At 42.6% G+C, this 22,998-nt stretch overlaps 1 protein-coding gene across 1 annotated transcript in view; it reads right to left on the bottom strand.

Moving 5' to 3' along the window:
• Positions 1-22,998, bottom strand: part of MOCOS (molybdenum cofactor sulfurase) — a 363,606-nt gene that overhangs the window by 289,915 nt on the left and 50,693 nt on the right. Inside the window, exon 3 of the mRNA XM_073678475.1 lies at positions 18,933-18,999. Within this exon, the coding sequence (XP_073534576.1) occupies positions 18,933-18,999 (67 nt within the window). The remainder of the gene's footprint in view (positions 1-18,932; positions 19,000-22,998) is intronic.

Here is a 22,998-nt window from a genome sequence, read left to right as displayed (position 1 = left end):
AGTTGAAGCACCCTTTTGAACTACTAAAGTCATGAGTCTTCTTAGGAATGATGCATCATGTTTTTCACACCTGGATTTGGGGATCCTCTGCCACTCCTTTGTTATTTTAGCTGTGTGCTTAGGGTCATTGTCTTGTTGGAAGGTGAACCTTTGGCCAAGTCTGAGGTCCAGAGCACTCTGGAAGAGGTTTTCATCCAGGATATCTCTGTACTTGGCCGCATTCATGTTTCCTTCAATTGCAACCAGTTGTCCTGTCCCTGAAAAACACCCCCATAGCATGATGCTGCCACCACCATGTTTCACTGTTGGGATAGTATTTGGCAGGTGATGAGCAGTGCCTGGTTTTCTCCACACATATTGCTTAGAATTATCACCAAAAAGTTCTATCTTCATCTCATCAGACCAGAGAATCTTATTTCTCATAGTCTAGGAGTCCTTCATGTGTTTTTGAACAAACTACCCAAGGTTTAGCTTTCCTTCATATGACAATAAAACTCCAGAGCTTTCACCACCAGCCCTACCCCACACCAAATGCTCTAAAAGGCTGGGAATTTATCCTCTGACCTCCTCCCTCTCTACATATGTTTAATCACCCTAGAATTAAACATGGCTGATTAACTCATTTCATCACTTTGTGTGCTAGGACATTTTTCCTATGTTTTTATTACTGGAGCTAACTCAGTGCTACATATCTCCCCTCTAGTACTTCGCCAGTGACTTTGTTTAGTTTTATTGGGCTTTTTAAAACCTATTTTCTCACTACAGTTTTACAGTTTCTTAGTTTACTACCTGTGTATTTAAGGGTTAACTACATTGCACTAAAATTCTGAGATGTAGCTATACTCACAAGGGGTTAAGGGAGAGGGGTCATAATGAAGGGTTCATAAGGGGCTGCTGGTTGGGCATCCAGTCCTTTGGAAGTGCATTGAGCTGTAGGGTGCATTGCTGGAAAAGGGAAAAAAAAAACAAAAACAAACTCTTTAAATCTCTTAGTTTGCAAGTGTGAACGAGCTGAGTGGGACCGGAGCGTAAGTGCGAACGAAAGTAAGTGTGTGACTTGTTTTTCAGTGAAGAGGTATTTGGGAATCCTGCAGAAAATACCTGTGTGAATTGCGGTGAGTTGCAGCATTGTGACCTGCTGAGTGCTTTTCTACCTGTTTAGTTTTATTGGGCTTTTTAAAACCTATTTTCTCACTACAGTTTTACAGTTTCTTAGTTTACTACCTGTGTATTTAAGGGCTAACTACATTGCACTAAAATCCTGAGGTGTAGCTATACTCACAAGGGGTTAATTAAGGGAGAGAGGTCATAATTAAGGGTTTATAAGGGGCAGCTGGTTGGGCATCCAGTCCTTTGGAAGTGCATTGAGCTGTAGGGTGCATTTCTGGAAAAGGTGAAAAAAAAAAAAAAAAAAACCTCTTTAAATCTCTTAGTTAGCGAGTGTGAACGAGCTGAGTGGGACCGGAGCATAAGTGCGAACGAAGGTAAGTGTGTGACTTGTTTTTCAGTGACTTTGGATTCAGGGAGTTTGTAAGGGAGGACTTTGGACTGAATTGCTGTCTGTATTTTATTAACTCTTTACATTTCTTTTTACTTAACATTCTGTCTATTGCAATCCCCATTAGGAAATGAGCTCCATTATTGACAATGCTATCCAGTGTACATCTTGCCACATGTATGCATTCCTTGAACAGCCGGTCGGGGTTGCTTACTGCTGTGTGAGATGTGTGCACGTTGTGCATTTGGAAGCCCAGGTACTGGATTTAAATGAGCAGCTGGCAACACTGAGATTCATTGACAATATGGAAAGGAGTCTGCTGCTCACTGAGCAGCAGCTCACTGGGGTAGATGTGGGGGAGGGTGGTAGTCGGGAGCTGCAGGACAGTAAGGCCATTAGTTGGGTGACAGTTAGAAGGGGGCGTAGAGGGAAGAGTGCCAGGGAGGCTAGTCCTGATCTGGCACACCCCAATAAGTTTGCAAAGTTGGCAGATGAGGGGAGTGACGGTCCAGGGGTAGCACTGCTGCAGCAAGGCATGTCCCCTGAAAGCAGGAGGAGTGTCAGCTCCAGTAAAGAGGGAAATAGGAAAGCAGGGCAGGCCAGGCAGGTGCTGGTAGTGGGGGACTCAATTATTAGGGGAACAGATAGGGCAATCTGTCACAAAGACAGGGATCGTCGAACAGTGTGCTGCCTACCTGGCGCTCGAGTCCGGCACATCGCTGATCGGGTTGACAGATTACTGGGAGGGGCTGGTGAGGACCCAGTGGTCATGGTGCACATTGGCACAAATGACAAAGTTAGAGGTAGGTGGAAGGTCCTTAAAGATGATTTCAGGGAATTAGGCTGCAAGATGAAAGCAAGGACCTCCAAGGTGGTATTCTCTGAAATACTACCGGTACCACGTGCCACACCAGAGAGGCAACGGGAGGTTAGGGAGATAAATAAGTGGCTCAAGAACTGGTGTAGGAAGGAGGGATTTGGGTTCCTGGAGAACGGGGCCGACTTCTCAGTTGGCTACAGACTCTACGCTAGGGACCGGCTGCACCTCAATGGGGAGGGTGCAGCTGTGCTGGGGGAAAAAATGGCTAGAAGGTTGGAGGAGTGTTTAAACTAGGGATTGGGGGGGAGGGTATTCATTTTATAGGTGGGGAAGATAGTGCAGATAGTGACCTGGGCACAAATAATGAAATTGGGGGTGGGGTTAGAACAGTCAATAAAGTAAGAAGGAATAGAGGTACAGAGAGATACATAAAGTGCATGTACACTAATGCCAGAAGCCTCACCAACAAAATGGAGGAATTAGAATTAATTTTGTTGGAAAATAATTATGACATGGTAGGGATATCTGAGACGTGGCTGGACGAGAGCCATGACTGGGCAGTTAATTTACAGGGCTATAGTCTGTTCAGAAATGACCGTACAAACAAGCGAGGGAGGGGTGTTTATATGTAAAATCATCCTTAAAACCCGTCTTGCGGGAGGATATAGGTGAATCTAATGAAAATGTAGAGTCCCTGTGGGTGGAGATAAGGGGAGGGGGAAAAAATAATAAATTACTGATAGGGGTTTGTTATAAGTCTCCAAAAATAATGGAAGTAGCGGAGAATATCCTCGTAAAGCAAATAGATGAAGCAGCGACTCAAGGAGAAGTCATTATTATGGGAGACTTCAACTACCCTGAAATACATTGGGGAACAGAAACATGTAGTTCAAGCAAAGGTAATAGGTTTTTGACAACTATGAGAGACAATTACCTTTCACAACTGGTTCAGGACCCAACAAGAAGGGGGGCACTGCTAGACCTAATATTAACCAATAGGCCAGACCGCATATCAAATATACGAGTTGGGGGTCACTTGGGTAATAGTGATCACAAAATAATACGTTTTCATGTAACCTTTAATAAGATGTGTAGTAGAGGGGTTACAAGGACACTAAACTTCAGAAAGGCAAATTTCCAACGGTTGAGAGATGATCTTAGTACAATAAACTGGGACGATATCCTGAGACATAAAGCTACACAAAGCAAATGGGAGACATTTATTAACATCCTGAATAGGACCTGTGCACAATATATACCCTTTGGGAATAAACATGCTAGAAATAGGAGGAAACCACTATGGCTAAATAGAGCTGTAAGGGGCGCAATAAGTGACAAAACGAAAGCATTTAGGGAACTAAAGCAAGTAGGTAGTGATGAGGCATTAAATAAATATAGGAAATTAAATAAATTGTGTAAAAAACAAATCAAGGCAGCAAAGATTGAGGCAGAGAGAATCATTGCCAGAGAAAGTAAAAATAACCCCAAAATATTCTTTAACTACATAAATAGTAAAAAACTAAAAAATGATAGTGCTGGCCCCCTTAAAAATAGTCTGGGTGAAATGGTGGATGAGGATGAGGAAAAAGCCAATATGCTAAATGATTTTTTTCAACCGTATTTACACAAGAAAACAGCATGACAGAAAACATGATTAGTGATAACAAAATTTCTCCATTAAATGTCACTTGCTTAACCCAGCAGGAAGTACGGCGGCGTCTAAAAGCCACTAAAGTTGACAAATCCCCGGGCCCGGATGGGATACACCCACGAGTACTGCAGGAATTTAGTAACGTCATAGATAGACCATTATTTTTAATCTTTAAAGATTCCATAATAACAGGGTCTGTACCACAAGACTGGCGTATAGCAAATGTGGTGCCAATATTCAAAAAGGGGACAAAAACTGAACTTGGAAATTATAGGCCAGTAAGCTAAACCTCTACTGTGGGTAAAATCCTGAAGGGTTTCCTAAAAGATGCTATAATAGATTATCTGAAGAAGAATAACCTCATGACCCAATATCAACATGGGTTTACGAGGGACCGTTCCTGTCAAATTAATCTGATCATTTTTTATTAGGAGGAAAGTTCTGGACTGGACCGAGGAAATGCAGTGGATGTTGTGTATATGGACTTTTCAAAAGCTTTTGATACGGTTCCACACAAAAGGTTGATACATAAAATGAGAACAATGGGGATAGGGGAAAATATATGTATGTGGGTTAAGAATTGGCTCAGTGATAGGAAACAAAGGGTGGTTATAAATGGAAAACACTCAAACTGGGTCTCCGTTAACAGTGGGGTACCACAGGGGTCAGTATTGGGCCCCCTTCTTTTTAACATATTTATTAATGACCTTGTAGGGGGCATACAGAGTAATATTTCAATATTTGCAGATGACACTAAACTCTGCAGGGTAATCAATACAGAGGAGGACAATTTTATATTACAGGAGGATCTATGTAAACTAGAAGCTTGGGCTGATAAATGGCAAATGAGCTTTAATGGGGATAAATGTAAGGTAATGCACTTGGGCAGAGGAAATAAAATGTATAATTATATGCTTAATTGTAAAACACTGGGCAAAACTGTCACTGAAAAAGACCTGGCTGTATTGGTGCACGACAAGCTCACGTTTAGGGGCCAGTGTCAGGCAGCTGCTGCAAAGGCAAATAAAATAATGGGATGCATTAAAAGAGGCATAGATGCTCATGAGGAGAACATAATTTTACCTCTATATAAGTCATTAGTGCGACCACACTTAGAATACTGTGTACAGTTTTGGTCTCCGGTGTATAAGAAAGACATAGCTGAACTAGAGAGGGTGCAGAGAAGAGCGACCAAGGTTATTAGAGGACTGGGGGGTCTGCAATACCAAGACAGGTTATTACACTTGGGGTTATTTACTGTGGAAAAAAGAAGGCTTAGGGGTGATCTTATTACTATGTACAAGTATATGAGGGGACAGTACAAAGACCTCTCTACTGATCTTTTTACTCTGAGGCCAGAGACAGGGACAAGGGGGCATCTTCTACGTCTGGAGGAAAGAAGGTTTAATCATAATCACAGACGGGGATTCTTTACTGTAAGAGCAGTGAAAGTATGGAACTCTCTGCCGCATGAAGTTGTAATGAGTGATTCACTATTAAAATTTAAGAAGGGCATGGATGCCTTTCTTGAAAAGTATAATATTACAGGTTATATATACTAGATTCCTTGATAGGGCGTTGATCCAGGGAATTAGTCTGATTGTCGTATGGAGTCGCGAAGGAATTTTTTTCCCCAATGTGGAGCTTAGTGTTTGCCACATGTTTTTTTTTTGCCTTCCTCTGGATCAACATGTTAGGCTATGGGTTGAACTAGATGGACTTAGTCTTCCTTCAACCTTAAAACTATGTTACTATGTTACTATGTTTGTCACAATACATACACACAAACATATACTTATGTACGTATGCACACGCACTGTGGGCACAATTATAAGGCAATTTGTATTTTTGATAATTAGCTTTACTATTTAACAACTACAGTAGGGTTGGTAAATTCAAAAGGTTAATAAACCTGAAACCAAATATTGAGGCTATGTGCGCACGTTGAGTATTTGGTTGCAGAAATTTCTGCAAGGTTTCTGCATCTCTTGGCATCAAAAACGCTGTAGAAAAAAAACATGCATTTTTGCTGTAATTTTGATGCATTTCTTAATGCGTTTTTGATGCGTTTTTGTACAGCAATGAATGCTTTTTGGAGGTAAATAAAGACATTTGAAAAAAGAAACGTGGGACATCGCTTTAACCCTTGGATTACCATTGGACCCGTGGGCAGTATATTGGCTAATTTAAATGATTAAAGAATGTGTTTGAGAATAAAACACTTTATTTGAAATACAACAGTGTGTGTTTATTTAACTCTTTACTTACATGTATAGTAATGAGGGTGTCTGGTTGACACTACTTCATCACTAAACCTAGGGTTTGGTATCAGAGACCCCTAATCTCATTACCCCTAATTCCATTCAAATATGAAGTGTCGTTTCTGGGGAACCTGAAGGCTGATATTTTTAGCCTAGGAAGGGGCCATTAGGCCAACATGTTCCCTGGCTATTAATAACAGCTCACATCTATTTGGTTAGCTGTTACGTCCCCACGTTCAACAACCAACGGTGCTTTGGACACAGCATATTTTCGCTGCGTCCAAAATGCTGTGTTCTAATGCCGCATTTGTTTTGTCAGTACTTGTGGATCCACGGCATGTAATTACATTTCAATTGGTCACAAATGATATTTTGTTCTGTCAAAAGTTACAGAAATTGACATGCTGCGAGTGAGTTTACGCAGCGTAAAAAACAAGCACAATGCGCATGGAATTTCTTATAAATGAAATAAAATGATTTAAATTAAAAAAATGGCGTGGGCTTCCGCCTCATTTTCACAACCAGTAAAGGGAAAGCCGACCGCTGGGTGCTAATAGTACTAGCCAGGGAAGGGGCCATTAGCCAAATATGTTCCCTGGCCATTAATAACAGCTCAAAGCTGTTTGCTTAGTGTTTACTGGCTAAATTAATGGGGGACCCCTCAAAAAATTGAAGTAGCGTCCCCCTATAAAATCTAACCAGCAAAGGCTAAACAGACAGCTGTGAGCTGATATTAATAGCCAGGGAATGGGCCATGGATACTGGCCCCCTCCGAGGCTAATAATATCAGCCCTCAGCTGCCCCAGAAATGGTGCATCCATAAGATGCACCAAATCGGGCGGTTATCCTTGCTCTTCCCACTTGTCCTGGTGCGGTGGTAAGTGGGGTAATAGGGTTGGGGTTCATGTCAGCCTTGCATTGGCAGCTGACATGAAGCCCAGGTTAGTAATGGAGAGGTGTTAATAAGACTCCTCCATTACTGACCAAATAGTAAAGGTTTTGAAATAAAGGATTTTTTCAGGCCATGGGTTTATTTGAAATAAAAGTCTACACTGTTTTAATAATTTATTTAAAAATAAATAACAAAGTATACTCACTTAACGCCTAATCCGCTGAAGCCATTTTCACCTGTAAAAAAAAAAAAAAAAAAAACAAACAACCATATCCCTCACCTGTTCGACATGGTGACATAATCCAGAGTGTCCCACAAAGATCTGCGTCACCTCTAGAGGAGTCACATCAGCAATCACTGATGTGACTGGTTTAGAGGGCAGCCGGCTACACACTGACACAGGATTATAATCACTCTTCTGTTAGTGTATAGTGCTGAGCTGCCGGGAGAGAGGTCACCGGAGTTCAATCAGCTGATGAGCTCTGATGACTTCACTTTCTGCATCATCGCTGCATGAGAAAATTCTCACACAGTGATGCAGTAAGTGAAGTCTCCGGAGCTCATCAGCTGATGAACGCATGTGACCTCTCTCCCGTCAGCTCAGCGCTATACACTGCCTGGAGTGATCACACTCCTGTCCGTGTATACAGTGCTGCTGGGTGATCTGATCACCATGGGACACTCGGGATTACGGTGGATAGTTTAGTATAATATGTTTATTATTTTAACATTAATTTATTTTAACTTTTTTATTTCAATGTGAGCACAGACACCGGCTGATAACAACTCCCATCAGCGGCGCCTGCTCTTGCTATTATTAGCGACAGCAGCCATAGGCTAATGGGAGGAGTCGTCTCATCAGCCGCCGCCTGTCAATTCTTTGTGCGTTTTTACCATGTTTTTGACCTATTGACTTCAATTGAGCCAGTCAAATACGCAGCAAAAATCTGCAAATATTTTTATACCTGTGTTTTTGCTGCAGATTTGACTGACTCAATTGAAGACAATGGGTGAAAAACATGGCAAAAACGCACAAAGAATTGACATGCTGCAGATTTAAACACAATGCAATGCACTTCAGGTTTGTCGCTGCATTAGCTGGCACAAGGATTCCCTAGCGTTTTTGACCCATTTCTGTCCAGATAAAACGCAGCGAAAATGCACTAAAAACGCACCGTGTGCACACAGCCTAAAGAAAGTAAGAAATACGGTTTTATCTTTATTAGGAGAATATCTATGTGTGAATAATTATTAGACAACTATTAATATGCAGTTAATGAAATACATAAATATTGCTAACTCAATTGTGTCAAAGTGTGAATAATAACCAAACAACTAAAAATGTACAAGAATATATTTTCTTTAAGCATCATAAATACTGTAAGGCAGCGGCTTTCACAACAGTGCGGTAATGAGGCAGTGACCCAAGATAGTTCAACTCATATGCATTCATTTTGGCAACTTCTGAAAATAAACTCAAACGTTATCCTCCGGTTCACAGCCAGATCGTCTGCAACAGTCCGTATCAATCCGTTGCCGTGGGCTACTACACTACCATGTAACTAGTGGGTACGGCAATGGCTTAGCTCTCTCTGGTCTGTGTTCAGTCTCACACAGACTTGAAATACACAGAGCTCCTGTGTGGATGCTTGCAAAACCAATATTGATACACATAAACCTTAACTGAAAGTTTAAATGGGAATCGTGGACATAGGCCACTCCCAAGACCCGGAGTGGCGGGAGAGATCCATCCCTCTACTTTCCTACAGATCTCTCCAAATATAAAAGCCCATGTCAGGTTTTCCTGAATCTGACTTGTTCAAATAGTTTCACCAAGTCCACACTCTTTTTACTTTGCATTGTAACCACAGCTGTGGCTGTAATTACAATGCTCTCCAGCGGGTTCAGTATGTCTCTATGCATATCCTGGGGGACATGTAATGACCCTCGTATATGATCCCCCTCATTGCCTCAATACATTTTAAGGAATTTATTTTAGTACTTAAGGAATTTAGGTTACACTGAAGCTATGCAATTTAAATCAATTTTTACTTAACATTCTGAAAAATAATACTTTTGAAAAAAATTACTTACAAAAGAGAAAACATGAACAAACCTAGAATATTAGCACAGTGTAGAAAGTCAAAAGGACATAAAAATGAGAAGAGAAGGCATGAATATCTTTGCACATAAGGGAGCAGGCTTCATTTCAAAGCTACAACAAATTTAACATAGCCAGCGAAAAGGGCATTAAAGGTGAGCTAAAACAGAAAATGAAAAATCTGCTGCAAACAGAGGTAAAGAAAGACAAATTTAAAAGAAGCAGAATATAAATTGCTATTGTACAAAAAAGAAGACTGCCACAATAAGGAATAAAGCCTATGAATGCTGCAAATCAGTAAGAGAGGCAAACATTTTAGAAAGATAAAATACAAGAAAGAATAGTATGAACTACAATAAAAATCCTAACCCCTATTATGGGGATATCTATTATAATTAGTGTTGAGCATTCCGATACTGAAATATCGGGTATCGACCGATATTCGCGGTATCGGAGTTCCGATACTGAGTTCCGATACTTTTAGAGTATCGAATACCGGAATCGAAGTTCCCATAATGCCTGCGCTCTGCAGTGTCTCTGAAGGATGACAAGCTGGGCTGGATGGCAGCGCTCAGCTTACTGTACTTGTCATTTAGTGTTAAAGGATTTATTAAAAAAAATAATAGTGCTTTCATGCACCATCTCTTTAAAAAAGCCGGCCGGCAATTCATCAGCGGCATACACCGGTACCCGACAATTTAGAATAGAAAGAATAGAGCATCACACATAGATTAGATAGATAGAAACATGTCAGTCACATATATAATAAGTACAGTGACAGTGTTGATTACTGTACTTGTGATTTAGTGTTAAAATAAAGGATTTATTATAAAAAAAAATTGGCGTGGGGCTCCCCGTAATTTTAGTCTCTAGCGGAGGTTAAGCAGAAGGCTGGGGCAGATGTTTGTAGCCTGGGAAGGGGGTAATACCCACGGAGCTTCCCAAGCTACTAATATCAGCCCCCAGCTGAATACCTAGCCTTTACTAGCTATTAAAATGGGGGACCCCAAAAAAAATGATGTGGGGTCCCCCCTATTTTAATAGCTAGCAAAGGCTAGGCAGACAGCTGGGGGCTGATATTAATAGCCCAGGAAGGGTGCCATGAATATTGGCCCCCTCCCAGGCTAGAAACTCCAGTCGTCAGCTGCCCCAGAAATAGCGCATCCATAGGATGCGGCAATTCTGGCACTTAGCCTCGCTCTTCCCACTGCCCTGTAGCGGTGGCAGTGGGGTAATAGGGCTGGGGTTGATGTCAGCTTATAATGCCAGCTGACATCAAGCCCAGGTTAGTAATGGAGAGGCGTCTATAAGACACCCCCATTACTAACCCCATAGTCAAAGTTAAAAAAAAACACAAACACCCAGAATAAAGTCCTTTAATTGAAATAAACACACAATTCTTTATTGTTCTAAATTAAACCATACTTACCATCACGCCCATTCCAGCTGAAGTCAACGATCTCCTGCAATAAAAGTAAAATAATAAAGCAACCTCATCCTTACCTTTCAATGGTTCCCAGGACGGCTTCAGCTTCGCTACATTCACATGACAGGCTGGATCGCAGCCGAAAGCTGCCATCCAGCTTTCCATGCCGCAGACACTGAGAAGAGCAGGCATGCTTGCGCTCCTCAGTGTCTGGCTGTGACGGCATCCAGATGAGCCGAATTCATTTCCAATGAACTCAGCTCACCTCATGCAAGTCACTGACAGCGTTGGAGAATTCTACTGCGCATGCGGTGAGCGTGAGAGAATTCTCCCACGCTGTCAGTGACGTGCATGAGGTGAGCTCATGTCCAATGAACTCAGCTCACCTCATGCACGTCATTGACAGCGTAGGAGAATTCTCCTGCGCTCAGCGCTTGAGCAGGAGAATTCTCCCACGCTGGGATGGCATTGAGATGACAGGCTGAGCGCTGCCATCCAGCTTTTCGTCCTTCAGAGACACTGCAGAGCGCAAGCATGCTTATAATTTCCAAAATGACCATTTTTTTTGTTCTTTATTAAAATGAAAAGGTTGAAAACTCTGCTGTGCATAATAATTTGGAACATGCATTATGAGTGCAGTTTGAGTTTTTTATTTTTTTTAAATATACTGTTATCATAGGCAGTTTGTACAAAAACCTTTCAATTGTACTCTTATAGTTATTTGACTGGAAAATTACAATGACTGCAATTCATATAGGTAATTTGGGAAAATCTGAGAAAATATTATTTGCATAATAATTTGGAACACAGTGTAAATCCATGCAAATGGCATGGATTTATATAGTGTGACCTTTAGAATGGTTAAAAATAAAAAAATAAATCTATACTTACCTTCCGATGGCCCGGGGTGTGTTGCTGCGCTCCTGCCCTGGCTGCCAGCTGATCGCGTTGCCCTGTACTGAAGGGCCTGCCGTCACATGACTGTGACGTCAGCGCAGGTCCTTCAGTCCAACGCGATCTGCGGGCAAAGGAGGACAAGCGCGGCAGCGGCCGCCAGAAGGTAAATATAATCTTTATTTTTTATTTTATTCTTTTTTTCACAGGTACAATGGTACCCAGGTCTGAAGGAGAGTCTTCTCTCCTCCAGAACTGGGTACCATCCGCACATTGACCCGTGTGATATCCGCTTGTGCAGATGCAGTGTTGCGGATGTCACGCGGTCCAATGCAAGTCAATGGCGGCGATTACGCTGCGTGTCCGCAAAATTAATGGACATGCTGCGGATTTTTGAGCGCAGCATAAACGCTGCGGAAAAATCCGCATCATGGGCATTGACAGTGCAGCTTGTCATTGGGGACCATGGGGGGCAGATTACCAAGCGTTTTTGAAGCGTTTACGCTGCGGAAATTCAGCAGCGTAAATGCTTGGAAAACGCATAGGGGGCACACAGCCTAAGGCTGTGTGCCCACTATGCGTTTTCCAAGTGTTTATGCTGCGGAATTTAAGCAGCGGAAACGCTTGGGAGACGCTTAGTAAACCTTCCCCCATGGTCCCCAATGCAATTCCGCACTTTCAATGCCCATGATGCGGATTTTTCCGCAGCGTTTATGCTGCGCTCAAAAATCCGCAGCATGTCCACTAATTTTGCGGAAGCGCTGCGTTTTCGCCGCCATTGACTTACATGCAGTGTTGCGGAATTGGCGCGTTCTAATGCATGTTCTCCCCGTGTTTGTGTGGGTTTCATCCGGGTTCTCTGGTTTCCTTCCACACTCCAAAGACATATTGATAGGGAATGTAGATTGTGAGCCCCAATGGGGACAGTGCCGATAATGTCTGTAAAGCGCTGTGGAATTAATGGCGCTATATAAGTGAGTAAAATAAATAAATATATACCATATTTTGCGGATTATAAAACGCACCCCAAATTTTGGGGTGCAAAATAGGAAAAAATATTTGTTGTTTTTTTTTAAATAAAATGGTGCGCCTTATAATCCTTTTTACCTGGGGGCAGTGGTAGTGGAGGGGGGGCCACAGGAGCCAGGATCACACATACTGGAGACTGGCGGCAGAGGAGGCTGCGGCAGGAGACGGGCGATGCAGCGGCCCCGCCCTCAGAAGAAATGTCAGTGATTCAAGGCGGTTGTGGTGGCGGCGGGAGCTGGGCTAGTTCAGCGGGTCGATGCTGTGGCCCTGTCCTCAGAAGTCGGCGGTGAGCGGAGGCGAGGTTCCCTATCCTGTACATAGCCCTGCGCTGTGCTTTTGTAAAATGGCCGCCGGAGCATGCGCAGATCGAGATCTCTAGAGAACTAGCCCTGCTCCCGCCGCCACCACCACCGCCTTGAATCACTGACATTTCTTCTGAGGGCGGGGCCGAAGAATCGCCCCGCTACTGCTGCAGCCGCCGCCAACCTCCTGTGTTTGGGACCCCATCCGACGCTGCCCCCCATGTAACCGTAACTTTTCATTATAAGACGCACACCCTTTTTCCTCCCAAATTTGAGGGGAAAAAGTGTGTTTTATAATCCGAAAAATACGGTGAGTAAAATAAAATAAATAATATTGGCCCCCACAGTAGTCCCCACCACAATATGATGGTCGCCACAAGCCCCCCACATCATATGATGACCCCCTTTCAGTAGTCCCCATCACAGTATAAGACCCCACAGACCCTTACAAGTCCTGAGCATGAGCTGCCGTGCAGATAAATGTGTGTAAAGCAGTAATTTATACAATTTATTAATGTTCAGCGTTAATCCCCTCTGGTCCCAGAAGTTCCTCCTCAAGTCTTTTGGTGGCTGACACTGGATAGTGTGATAATGACTCGATGTGAAGGAGGCTTCATGACTCTCTTTGTGCACAATCACAGCCCTCCTCCCCAGAAACCTGTAAATAGTTAGCAGAATTCTATTTACGACCCCTCCCCCTGCCTTAACACCCGCACATCCAATAATCAGCATGCAGGTGGAAACTCATCTGACTGAGTCATTTCGCACAGAGAGCCCAGCGCTGCCCTGCTAACCTGCAGTGTCAGCTGAGTGTCACCCCTGCATCCAGGACGGCTCCCTCTGTCTCCATTAGCCAGGCTCCAATGATCACCACGCTCCGGGTGCTCAGCTCCTCTCTGCTGTGCACCCAGCGCAGTGATCTAGAGGGGCATGTCTATGGACAGAGCAGCCGGCTCCGGGCCCCCTGAACGCTGGGGCCCCATAGCAGTCGCGTGGTCTGCCTCTATGGACGGTACGCCACTGAGTGCTAGTACATACATATTCCTATTACTAAGGAATGAGACATTCACATGTTCCTCTTCCAATGTAGTGCATTTAATTTTGTGCACTATATGTCCTATTGGGGGTCTCTATGTGGGAGAAGCAGGACAGAAACTGAGAGTAAGGATGAAGTCTCATCGCCACACGATTATAAATAAAAAAAAACATGTACCGGTGGCCAAACCATTCTGTGGTCCAGGGCACAACACAAACAATATGAAAGTTGTCATATTAAAAGTCAACTTTATATCACAAAAACATTGATGGGTTTGGGAATACTAACTTATTAGAGTCTTTGATTCCCTCCACACAGGATTAAATCTGTCAGGTATGATTCACTACAATATATGAAGAATCTGTGCCAGGGACAGGGGGGCACAAGGTCTCTGATCTCACATGGATATTGGGACTATAAAACTTTCACACCACTAATCTAATCCAATTAAGGATTCCCTGGCTGAGCTCAGTTTGTTTGTTTATTGAAATGTCCATTCATTGTGCTGTGCCTCTGCCTTTTTTGTGTATATATGTGTGTTTCTTCAGATATTTTGTTATACCATGCCCATGGAAGAGAACTAAGAAGTCTCGAAAGCTTGCTTTGTGACAATTTATTTTATTTTTGTTAGCCATTAACCCCTTTACCTCCAAAGGTGGTTTGCACATTAATGACCAGGCCAATTTTTACAATTCTGACCACTGTTACTTTATGAGGTAATAACTCTGGAACACTTCAAACGCTCATACTGATTCTGAGATTGTTTTCTCGTGACATATTGTACTTCATGATTGTGGTAAAATTTCTTCGATATCACTTGGGTTACTTTGTGAAAAATTCAGAAATTTTTCGAAAAATTTGAAAATTTTGCAATTTTCAAACTTTGAATTTTCAAGCCCTTAAATCAGAGAGATATGTCACACAAAATAGTTAATAAATAACATTTCCCACAAGTCTATTTTACTTCAGCACAATTTTGGAACCAAATTTATTTTTTTTTTGGCAGTTACAAGGGTTAAATTTGACCAGCGATTTCTCATTCTTCCAACAAAATTTACAAAACCATTTTTCTAGGAACCACATCACATTTGAAGTGACTTTGAGGGGCCTTTATGACAGAAAATACCCAAAAATGAAACCATTCTGTAAACCGCACCCCTCAAGGTGCTCAAAATCACATTCAATATTACAATAATTTATTAATCCTTCAGGTGCTTCACAGGAATTTTTGGAATATGGAAGAAAACAATAAACATTTAACTTTTTTTCACAAAAATGTTACTTTAGACCCATTTTTTTTTATTTTTGCAAGGGTGACAGGAAAAAATGGACCACAAATTTTGTTGTGCAATTTCTCTTGAGCACACAGATACCCCAAATGAGGGGAGAAACCATTGTTTGTGCACACATCAGTGCGCAGATTGGAAGGAGCACCATTTGACTTTTTGAATGAAAGATTAGCTTGAATAATTAGCGGATGCCATGTCGCATTTGGGGAGCACCTGATGTGCCTAAACAGTGGAAACTCCACACAAGTGACACCATTTTGGAAAGCAGACTCCTCAGGGAACTTATCTAGATGTATTTTGAGCACTTTTAACCCCCAGGTGCTTCACAGAAGTTTATAACGTAGAGCCGTGAAAATAAAAAAAATCTAACTTTTTCCACAAAAATTATCTTTTATCCCCAAGTTTTATATTTTCACAAGGGTAAGGCTGTGTGCGCACAATGCGTTTTTTAAGCGTTTCCGCAGCGGCAAAAACGCTGCAGAAATGCTTAAAAAACGCATGGTAGAAGGCCTGCCATGTTCCCCAATGATAATCCGCATGTGCTGTGCACATGCTGCAGAAATTTCCGCTGCGGATTATCATTGCGGAAAAAAATGCAACACTACCAATTATTTTGTGGAAGTGCTGCGTTTTCACCGCCATTGACTTGCATTAGATCGCATGGATTATCATTGTATATGTAGTTGCGCATTCCATGCGTTCTAATGTGCGCATGGTACCCAAGTCTAGAGAAGAGGAGACTCTCCTCCGGACCTGGATACCATAGAAAACTGTAAAAAAAAAAGAATAAAATAAAAAATATATACTTACCTTCTGGCGGCCCCCGTTGCACTCCTCCTCGCATGCCGACAGTTCGCGATGTACTGAAGGACCTGCGCTGACGTCATAGTCATGTGACGGGTCACGCGACGCTGACGTCGGCAGGTCCTTCAGTGTACCGCTGCCGGCAGCCGGGACGGTGAAGCAAGACAGCGTGGGCCATCAGAGGGTAAGTATAGATTTATTTTTTTATTTTTTGACATTCTCTCGGGTCACACTATATAAATCCATGCTGTTTGCATGTATTTATATAGTGTGACCAAGTTGACAAGCACTTTCCAAGTGATGCTAAAATCGCTTGGAAAGCGCTTGTCAACCCGCATGCGGAAACGCAAGTGAAGAACGCTTCACTTCCGCATGTCTCTGGCAGGAAAACGCATGTACAATCCACATGCGTTTTTTTCTGCCAGGGAGATGCAGAAACGCTCAGGAAAAAATGCTGAGCATTTCTGCATTGTGGGCACATAGCCTAAGATGAGAAAATGGACCCCAAAAACTATTGTGCAATTTCTCCTGAGTACGCCGATACCCCATATGTGGGGAAAAAAAACACTGTTTGGGCACACGGCAGGGTTCAGAAGTGTAGGAGCACTGGGTGACTTTTTGAACGCAAAATTGGCTGCAATTGAGAGCGGATGCCATGTCGCATTTGCAGAGTCCCTGATGTGCCTAAACAGTGGAAACCCCCTACAAGTGACCCCATTTTGGAAACTACACCCCTCAAGGATTTTATCAAGGGGTATAGTGAACATTTTGAACCCAGAGATAGGACACAGAATTTGATAACATTAGGTCATCATATTGAATATACTGTCATTAGTCTTGACCGCAAGTGCTCGCTACTTGAGTTTGCATCGGGTACTCGGGTATGCACCAATTATTGCGAGTGCATGAGTGACATGCTAGGGTCCCCGCCCCTGATGTTTCATGGTTGTTAGACACCCAAAAAAAACATGCGGAGATTGCTCGTGTATGGTAAGCAATCCTCGCATGTTTTTTTTTGGCTTTATAACAGCCGTGAAACATGTGGGGCAAGGACTCGAATGTCACTCGAGCACCCACAATACTCGGTACTGTTCCTCGTGAGGTGTAAGTGATTAGACGACTTTATTCTTCAGGTTGGTGTAATTTCAGCGATACCAGATTTATATTGGGTTTTTATGTTTGGCAGCTGTTACAAAAATACGCTTTTTATTTTTCAGCAAAGACTAGTTTTTTCATCGCCATATTTTGAGAGCTATAATTTTTATATATTTCGGCTGACATAGTCATGTAAGGGCTTGTTTTTTATAGGAAAAGTTGACGTTTTTGTTGGTACCATTTTCGGGCACGTGGCATTTTTTGATCGCTTCGTATTCCGATTTTTGGGAGGCAGAGTAAACAAAAACCAACAATTCGGGAATTGTTTTTTTTTATTTTTTTTATGTCGTTCCCCATGTGGTAAACTTGATAAGGCAGCATTATTCTTGGGGTCAGTACATTTAGAGTGATACTACATTTATATAGTTTTTTATGCTTTGGTGCTTTTACACAATAAAAACTATTTTATAGAAGAAAAAATTTTTTTGCATCGCTTTATTCTGAGAGCTGTAACTTTTTTTTATTTTTTTGCTGATGGAGACGTATGGCCGCTTACTTTTTTGAGGGACAAGATGATGTTTTCAGCAGTACCATTTTTATTTACATTCAACTTTTTGATCGCATTTTATTCCACTTTTTGTTCGGCAGTATGATGATAAAGCACCGTTTTTGCTTTGTTTTTTGCTTTGTTTTTTTTACAATGTTCACTAAAGGGGTTAACTAGTGGGACAGTTTTATACGTCAGGTCGTTCCGGAAGCGATATATGAATAACATTTTTATATATATTTATTTTATTTATATTTATATATATTTTTTTATTTTTCTAAAATATTTTTTTAACTTTTTAAGTTTTAATTTTTTTTCACTTTTTTACTTAGTTCCACTATGGGACTTTCACTTTCTGCAGTCTGATTACACTTATAATGTATAGCAGTGCAGGATCACTGCTATATATTATGATCTGTCAGCCCTGCAGACACTGCACATGATCAAAGTAACTTGCTGGTGCCAAGTGACCTGGATGTCATCCTGACCATCGCAAGGTCTCCGATCCAAGAGCAGAGGGGCTTCTGTCCCTCTACTCGCTCGCTAAATGCTGCATTTAGGGAGTTAAAGTGCCAGGAGCGGTGCGGGCACCGCTCCTAGCATTGAGTGCCGGGTGTCAGAATTAGCTGGCACCCGGTGGCGATCGCGCCCGCACAGCCCAGGTGCGATCGCCATGTCGGAATAGTACGTACGTGGTTCATAAGTACCAGGGCACAGGGATGTATTATTACTGACAATGTCAGAAAGAGGTTAAAAAATATCATAATCACTGAGAGCAATTTCAGGCCAAGAGACACATATTAGGCAATTGTGGCTGTAGTACAGACGTTAAAATACAACCAGAATGCAATTTTTTGAGCCAAGCTGTAAAGTCTGTAAGTATACAATAAGGCCATGGCCCCACTATCAGTATTTGGTCAGTATTCTGTCAGGTTTTTTTCTCAGGAGTGGGAGCCAAAACCAGCAGTGGTTGATAAATGCAGAGTTGGTGACTTGTTTCTATTATACCTTTTCTCTGATTGTTCATCACCTGGTTTTGGCTCCCACTCCTGAGTAAAAAGACCAACCGAATACTGACCGAATACTGATAGTGGGGCTGTGGCCTAACCCTAAGTGTACTGCTTGCACTCCTTCCTTACAAAGACACAATGTAACACTTTTAATCCTGCTTCACAACATCACTTTAGTGCCAGACTTAGGCTCTTGGCTTTACTATGATCCCATTTTCAACAAATGCCATGGCAGATTTTTTACTGCTACAGAAAAAGTGACCTTCTATTATCTTACCTGTATCGAACATGTTCAATTGTATCATGGGTCAGTGTGCTACTTAAATTGTTGCTGTGAGGATTACCTGCAAAATGTAAATGAGTATCATACATTAGGTTTTCTAGGACTCTCTATTCTTTTAATACATTACCAGTTAAGTACAGCATACACATAAATTTACTTCTATCTAGAAATTCAATGCAATATCATCACCAATGTAAAACAGAAAGTTTAACTGGATTTCATTAAAAATGTTTTCTACTGCTGGACAACCTTTTATTGATGGGCCAAGAGCAGTAAAAAAAAATAAAACAAAAAAAATTATGCTTGTTTCCAAGACAAGTGAGGCTTTTTCATACTCAGCACTGTGTAGATCCCAGGAAACAGTCAGGGGATGCAGAATGGAGTACAGTGGAGTGGCGCTCATTCAGGAGACAAGGATCTGTTTTTTTCACATCTCTGAGCCCATTAATAAGATGTTATCAAGTACCGGACAACACATTTAAGTTCAAAACCTTCACTCAAATACACTCTTCAGAATTGAAATTGCAACACCAAGAAGAAAAGGTCATGGAGTTATGCAAGTCATGGGATCAATAAATATGTTAATCATATGAAAATGGTGGGAAGATGGAGAAAACATTTTCAAAACATCTCGATTTATACAGTATCGAGTATGAAAGCCAAGTTCAGAAATGCGCACACTTACATGCCTTGGCTTTCTGTAAATAAGGTTATTACTGGTGGTCTGAGAAATGTTCTGCCACGCTAAAGGCGATTGGGCACACAAATCATCAAGATCCCCTGCTCGCAGTTTCCTTTGCAATTGCCGGCCAATGATATCTCAAATGTGCTTGATGGGAGACAAATCCAGAGACGCATCATTTTCTCTCCCCCACTCTCAATTTTTCATTATTTGCTGCCCGCCACCCTCAATACATCATCATTTGCTTTCCCTCACCCTCCACCCTCATTTCATCATCATTTACTCCCCCCACTCTCAAGTCATCATCATTTCCTCTCACCACCCCCAATTCATCCATTTGCTCTCCCCAACCACCACCTTCACTTCATTATTTGCTGTCCCCTATCCCCCACCCTCAATTAATCATTTGCTGTCCCCCATCCCAATTCATCATTATTTGCGCTCCCCCACCTCAATACATCATCAATCACTGTCTACCGTCCCACAACCTCAATTCATTATTATTTGCTTTCCCCACCCTCCACTCATCATCATTTGCTCTCCCCGGCCACACATTCAATTCATTTGCTCTCCCTGTCCCACCTTCAATTCAGCATTTGCTCTACCCATCCCTCACTCTCAATTCATTATTTGCTCTCCCCACCCCACCTTGAATTCATCATCATTTGCTCTCCCTCGTCACCCCACCCTCAATTCATCATTTGATGTTCACAGCATCATCATTTGGTTCCCCCACACCCATTTAATTAATTTTATTAAAAAAAAAAAATGTTTCTCATACTTCTCATATGATCCCCTGCAGGCGCAGCTCGACTTCTGGTATCCTGGTGAGGGGCGCACTTACATGCCGGCACTTACGTGATGACGTCATTGCGTACACACCAGCACCACAGCACGTCACAGAAGAGGCGGAGGCTGCGCACCTGGAGCTGCACGGCCATTCTGTTTTGATGGCTATGTAACTCCAGGAAAGCTTCCTGCGCCGAGAGGTGCACCGCCTAATTCTTTATTATACCCTGAGGCCCAGTGAGCATAAAAAAGGGGGGCCCAGAATGGGTATGAGTCCCCCTTTGCTTCTTCTCACCGGGCCCCATACACCAGTAAGGGCAGTAAAGCCCTGATGGCGGACCTAAGCGCACCCATATTCTTCAAGGTATTCCAAAGTTTCTGATGATCAACACAGTTAAAAGCTTTGCTGTGGTCAATGAAGCAAAAATAGATGACGTCATTTTGGACCCAGCAATTCCAAATATGTGTCCTTTTTTTGATTTACCATAAATGTGTATATTTAGTAGTGTAATATTTTTTCACAATTTTATCACTCTTTATACATATACATATACACACTGCTCAAAAAAATAAAGGGAACACTCAAATAACACATCCTAGATCTGAATGAAATATTCTCATTGAATACTTTGTTCTGTACAAAGTTGAACGTGCTGACAACAAAATCACACAAAAATCATCAATGGAAATCAAATTTATTAACCAATGGAGGTCTGGATTTGGAGTCACCCCCAAAATTAAAGTGGAAAAACACACTACAGGCTGATCCAACTTTGATGTAATGTCCTTAAAACAAGTCAAAATGAAGCTCAGTATTGTGTGTGGCCTCCATGTGCCTGTATGACCTCCCTACAACACCTGGGCATGCTCCTGATGAGGTTGCGAAAGGTCTCCAGTGGGATCTCCTCCCAGACCTGGACTAAAGCATCCGCTAACTCCTGGACAGTCTGTGGTGCAACGTGACGATGGTGGATGGAGCAAGACATGATGTCGAGGATGTGCTCAATCGGATTCAGGTCTGGGGAATGGGCGGGCCAGTCCATAGCTTCAATGCCTTCATCTTGCAGGAACTGCTGACACACTCCAGCCACATGAGGTCTGGCATTGTCCTGCATTAGGAGGAACCCAGGGCCAACCGCACCAGCATATGGTCTCACAAGGGGTCTGAGGATCTCCTCTCGGTACCTAATGGCAATCAGGCTACCTCTGACGAGCACATGGAGGGCTGTGCGGCCCTCCAAAGAAATGCCACCCCACACCATTACTGACCCACTGCCAAACCGGTCATGCTGAAGGATGTTGCAGGCAGCAGATCGCTCTCCACAGCGTCTCCAGACTCTTTCACGTCTGTCACATGTGCTCAGTGTGAACCTGCTTTCATCTGTGAAAAGCACAGGGCGCCCGTGGCGAATTTGCCAATCCTGGTGTTCTGTGGCAAATGCCAAGCATCATGCACGGTGTTGGGCTGTGAGCAAAACCCCCATCTGTGGATGTCAGGCCCTCATACCACCCTCATGGAGTCAGTTTCTAACAGTTTGTGCTGACACATGCACATTTGTGGCCTGCTGGAGGTCATTTTGCAGGGCTCTGGCAGTGCTCCTCCTGTTCCTCCTTGCACAAAGGCAGAGGTAGCCGTCCTGCTGCTGGGTTGTTACTGCCCCCTCCACGTCTCCTGGTGTACTGGTCTGTCTCCTGGTAGCACCATCCAGCCTCTGGACACTACGCTGACAGACACAGCAAACCTTCTTGCCACAGCTCGCATTGATGTGCCTTCCTGAATGAGCTGCACTACCTGAGCAACTTCTGTGGGTTGTAGAGTCCGTCTCATGCTACCACGAGTATGAAATCACAACCAACATTCAAAAGTGACCAAAACATCAGCCAGAAAACATTGGTACTGAGATGTATGTATGTATGCATAAATACATACATACACATACACACACATCTTTTGCAACTTTTTTTACTTGTTTTGCTTAGTCCCTCTATGAGACTTTAACTTTTATTTCTCTGATCACTGTTCTGATGCATTACAATACACAAGCATTGCAATATTATTATTAATTTATTAATATAGCGCTATTAATTCCATGGCGCTTTACATGTTTAAAAGGGGTATACAAAGCAAACAACAAGTACAATAATTTAAACAAAAACGAGTCAGCGACTGGTACAGGAGAACAGAGGAACCTGCCCGCAAGGGCTCACAATCTACAAGGGATGAGTGAGGATACAGTAGGTGAGGGTATTATTAGGCAATATATTAGATCTGTCATTTTTACAATGACATAATTCCAGTTAGACCCTGCTTATTCTAGGGTCTAACAGACCACCGTAATTGTTTGGCACGGAGATCATTATTTGACCTCTGGCTGCCATGACAATCATTGGCTCAATCTTGCAATGCAATGCAGCGATCACTATTGACCATGACATTTAGTCCGGAGTCACACTGACGAATAGCACCAATGCAAGAGCATTGGATGCAATATGCTAATGACCCTCGGCTCCAGTTCTGCTGCGAGTGTGAGCTGAGTGTCAGTGCTCTGTGCTCTGATCCTCTTGCATGAGAGAATCGCAGCACAGCTG

The sequence above is a fragment of the Phyllobates terribilis genome, unplaced genomic scaffold, assembly GCF_046119375.1.
Source record: "Phyllobates terribilis strain yellow unplaced genomic scaffold, ASM4611937v1 Scaffold_4__5_contigs__length_816908805, whole genome shotgun sequence".
Taxonomy (NCBI): domain Eukaryota; kingdom Metazoa; phylum Chordata; class Amphibia; order Anura; family Dendrobatidae; genus Phyllobates; species Phyllobates terribilis.
The sequence above is the reverse complement of the archived record's forward strand: the minus strand, read 5'-3'. Positions and strand labels throughout refer to the sequence as shown.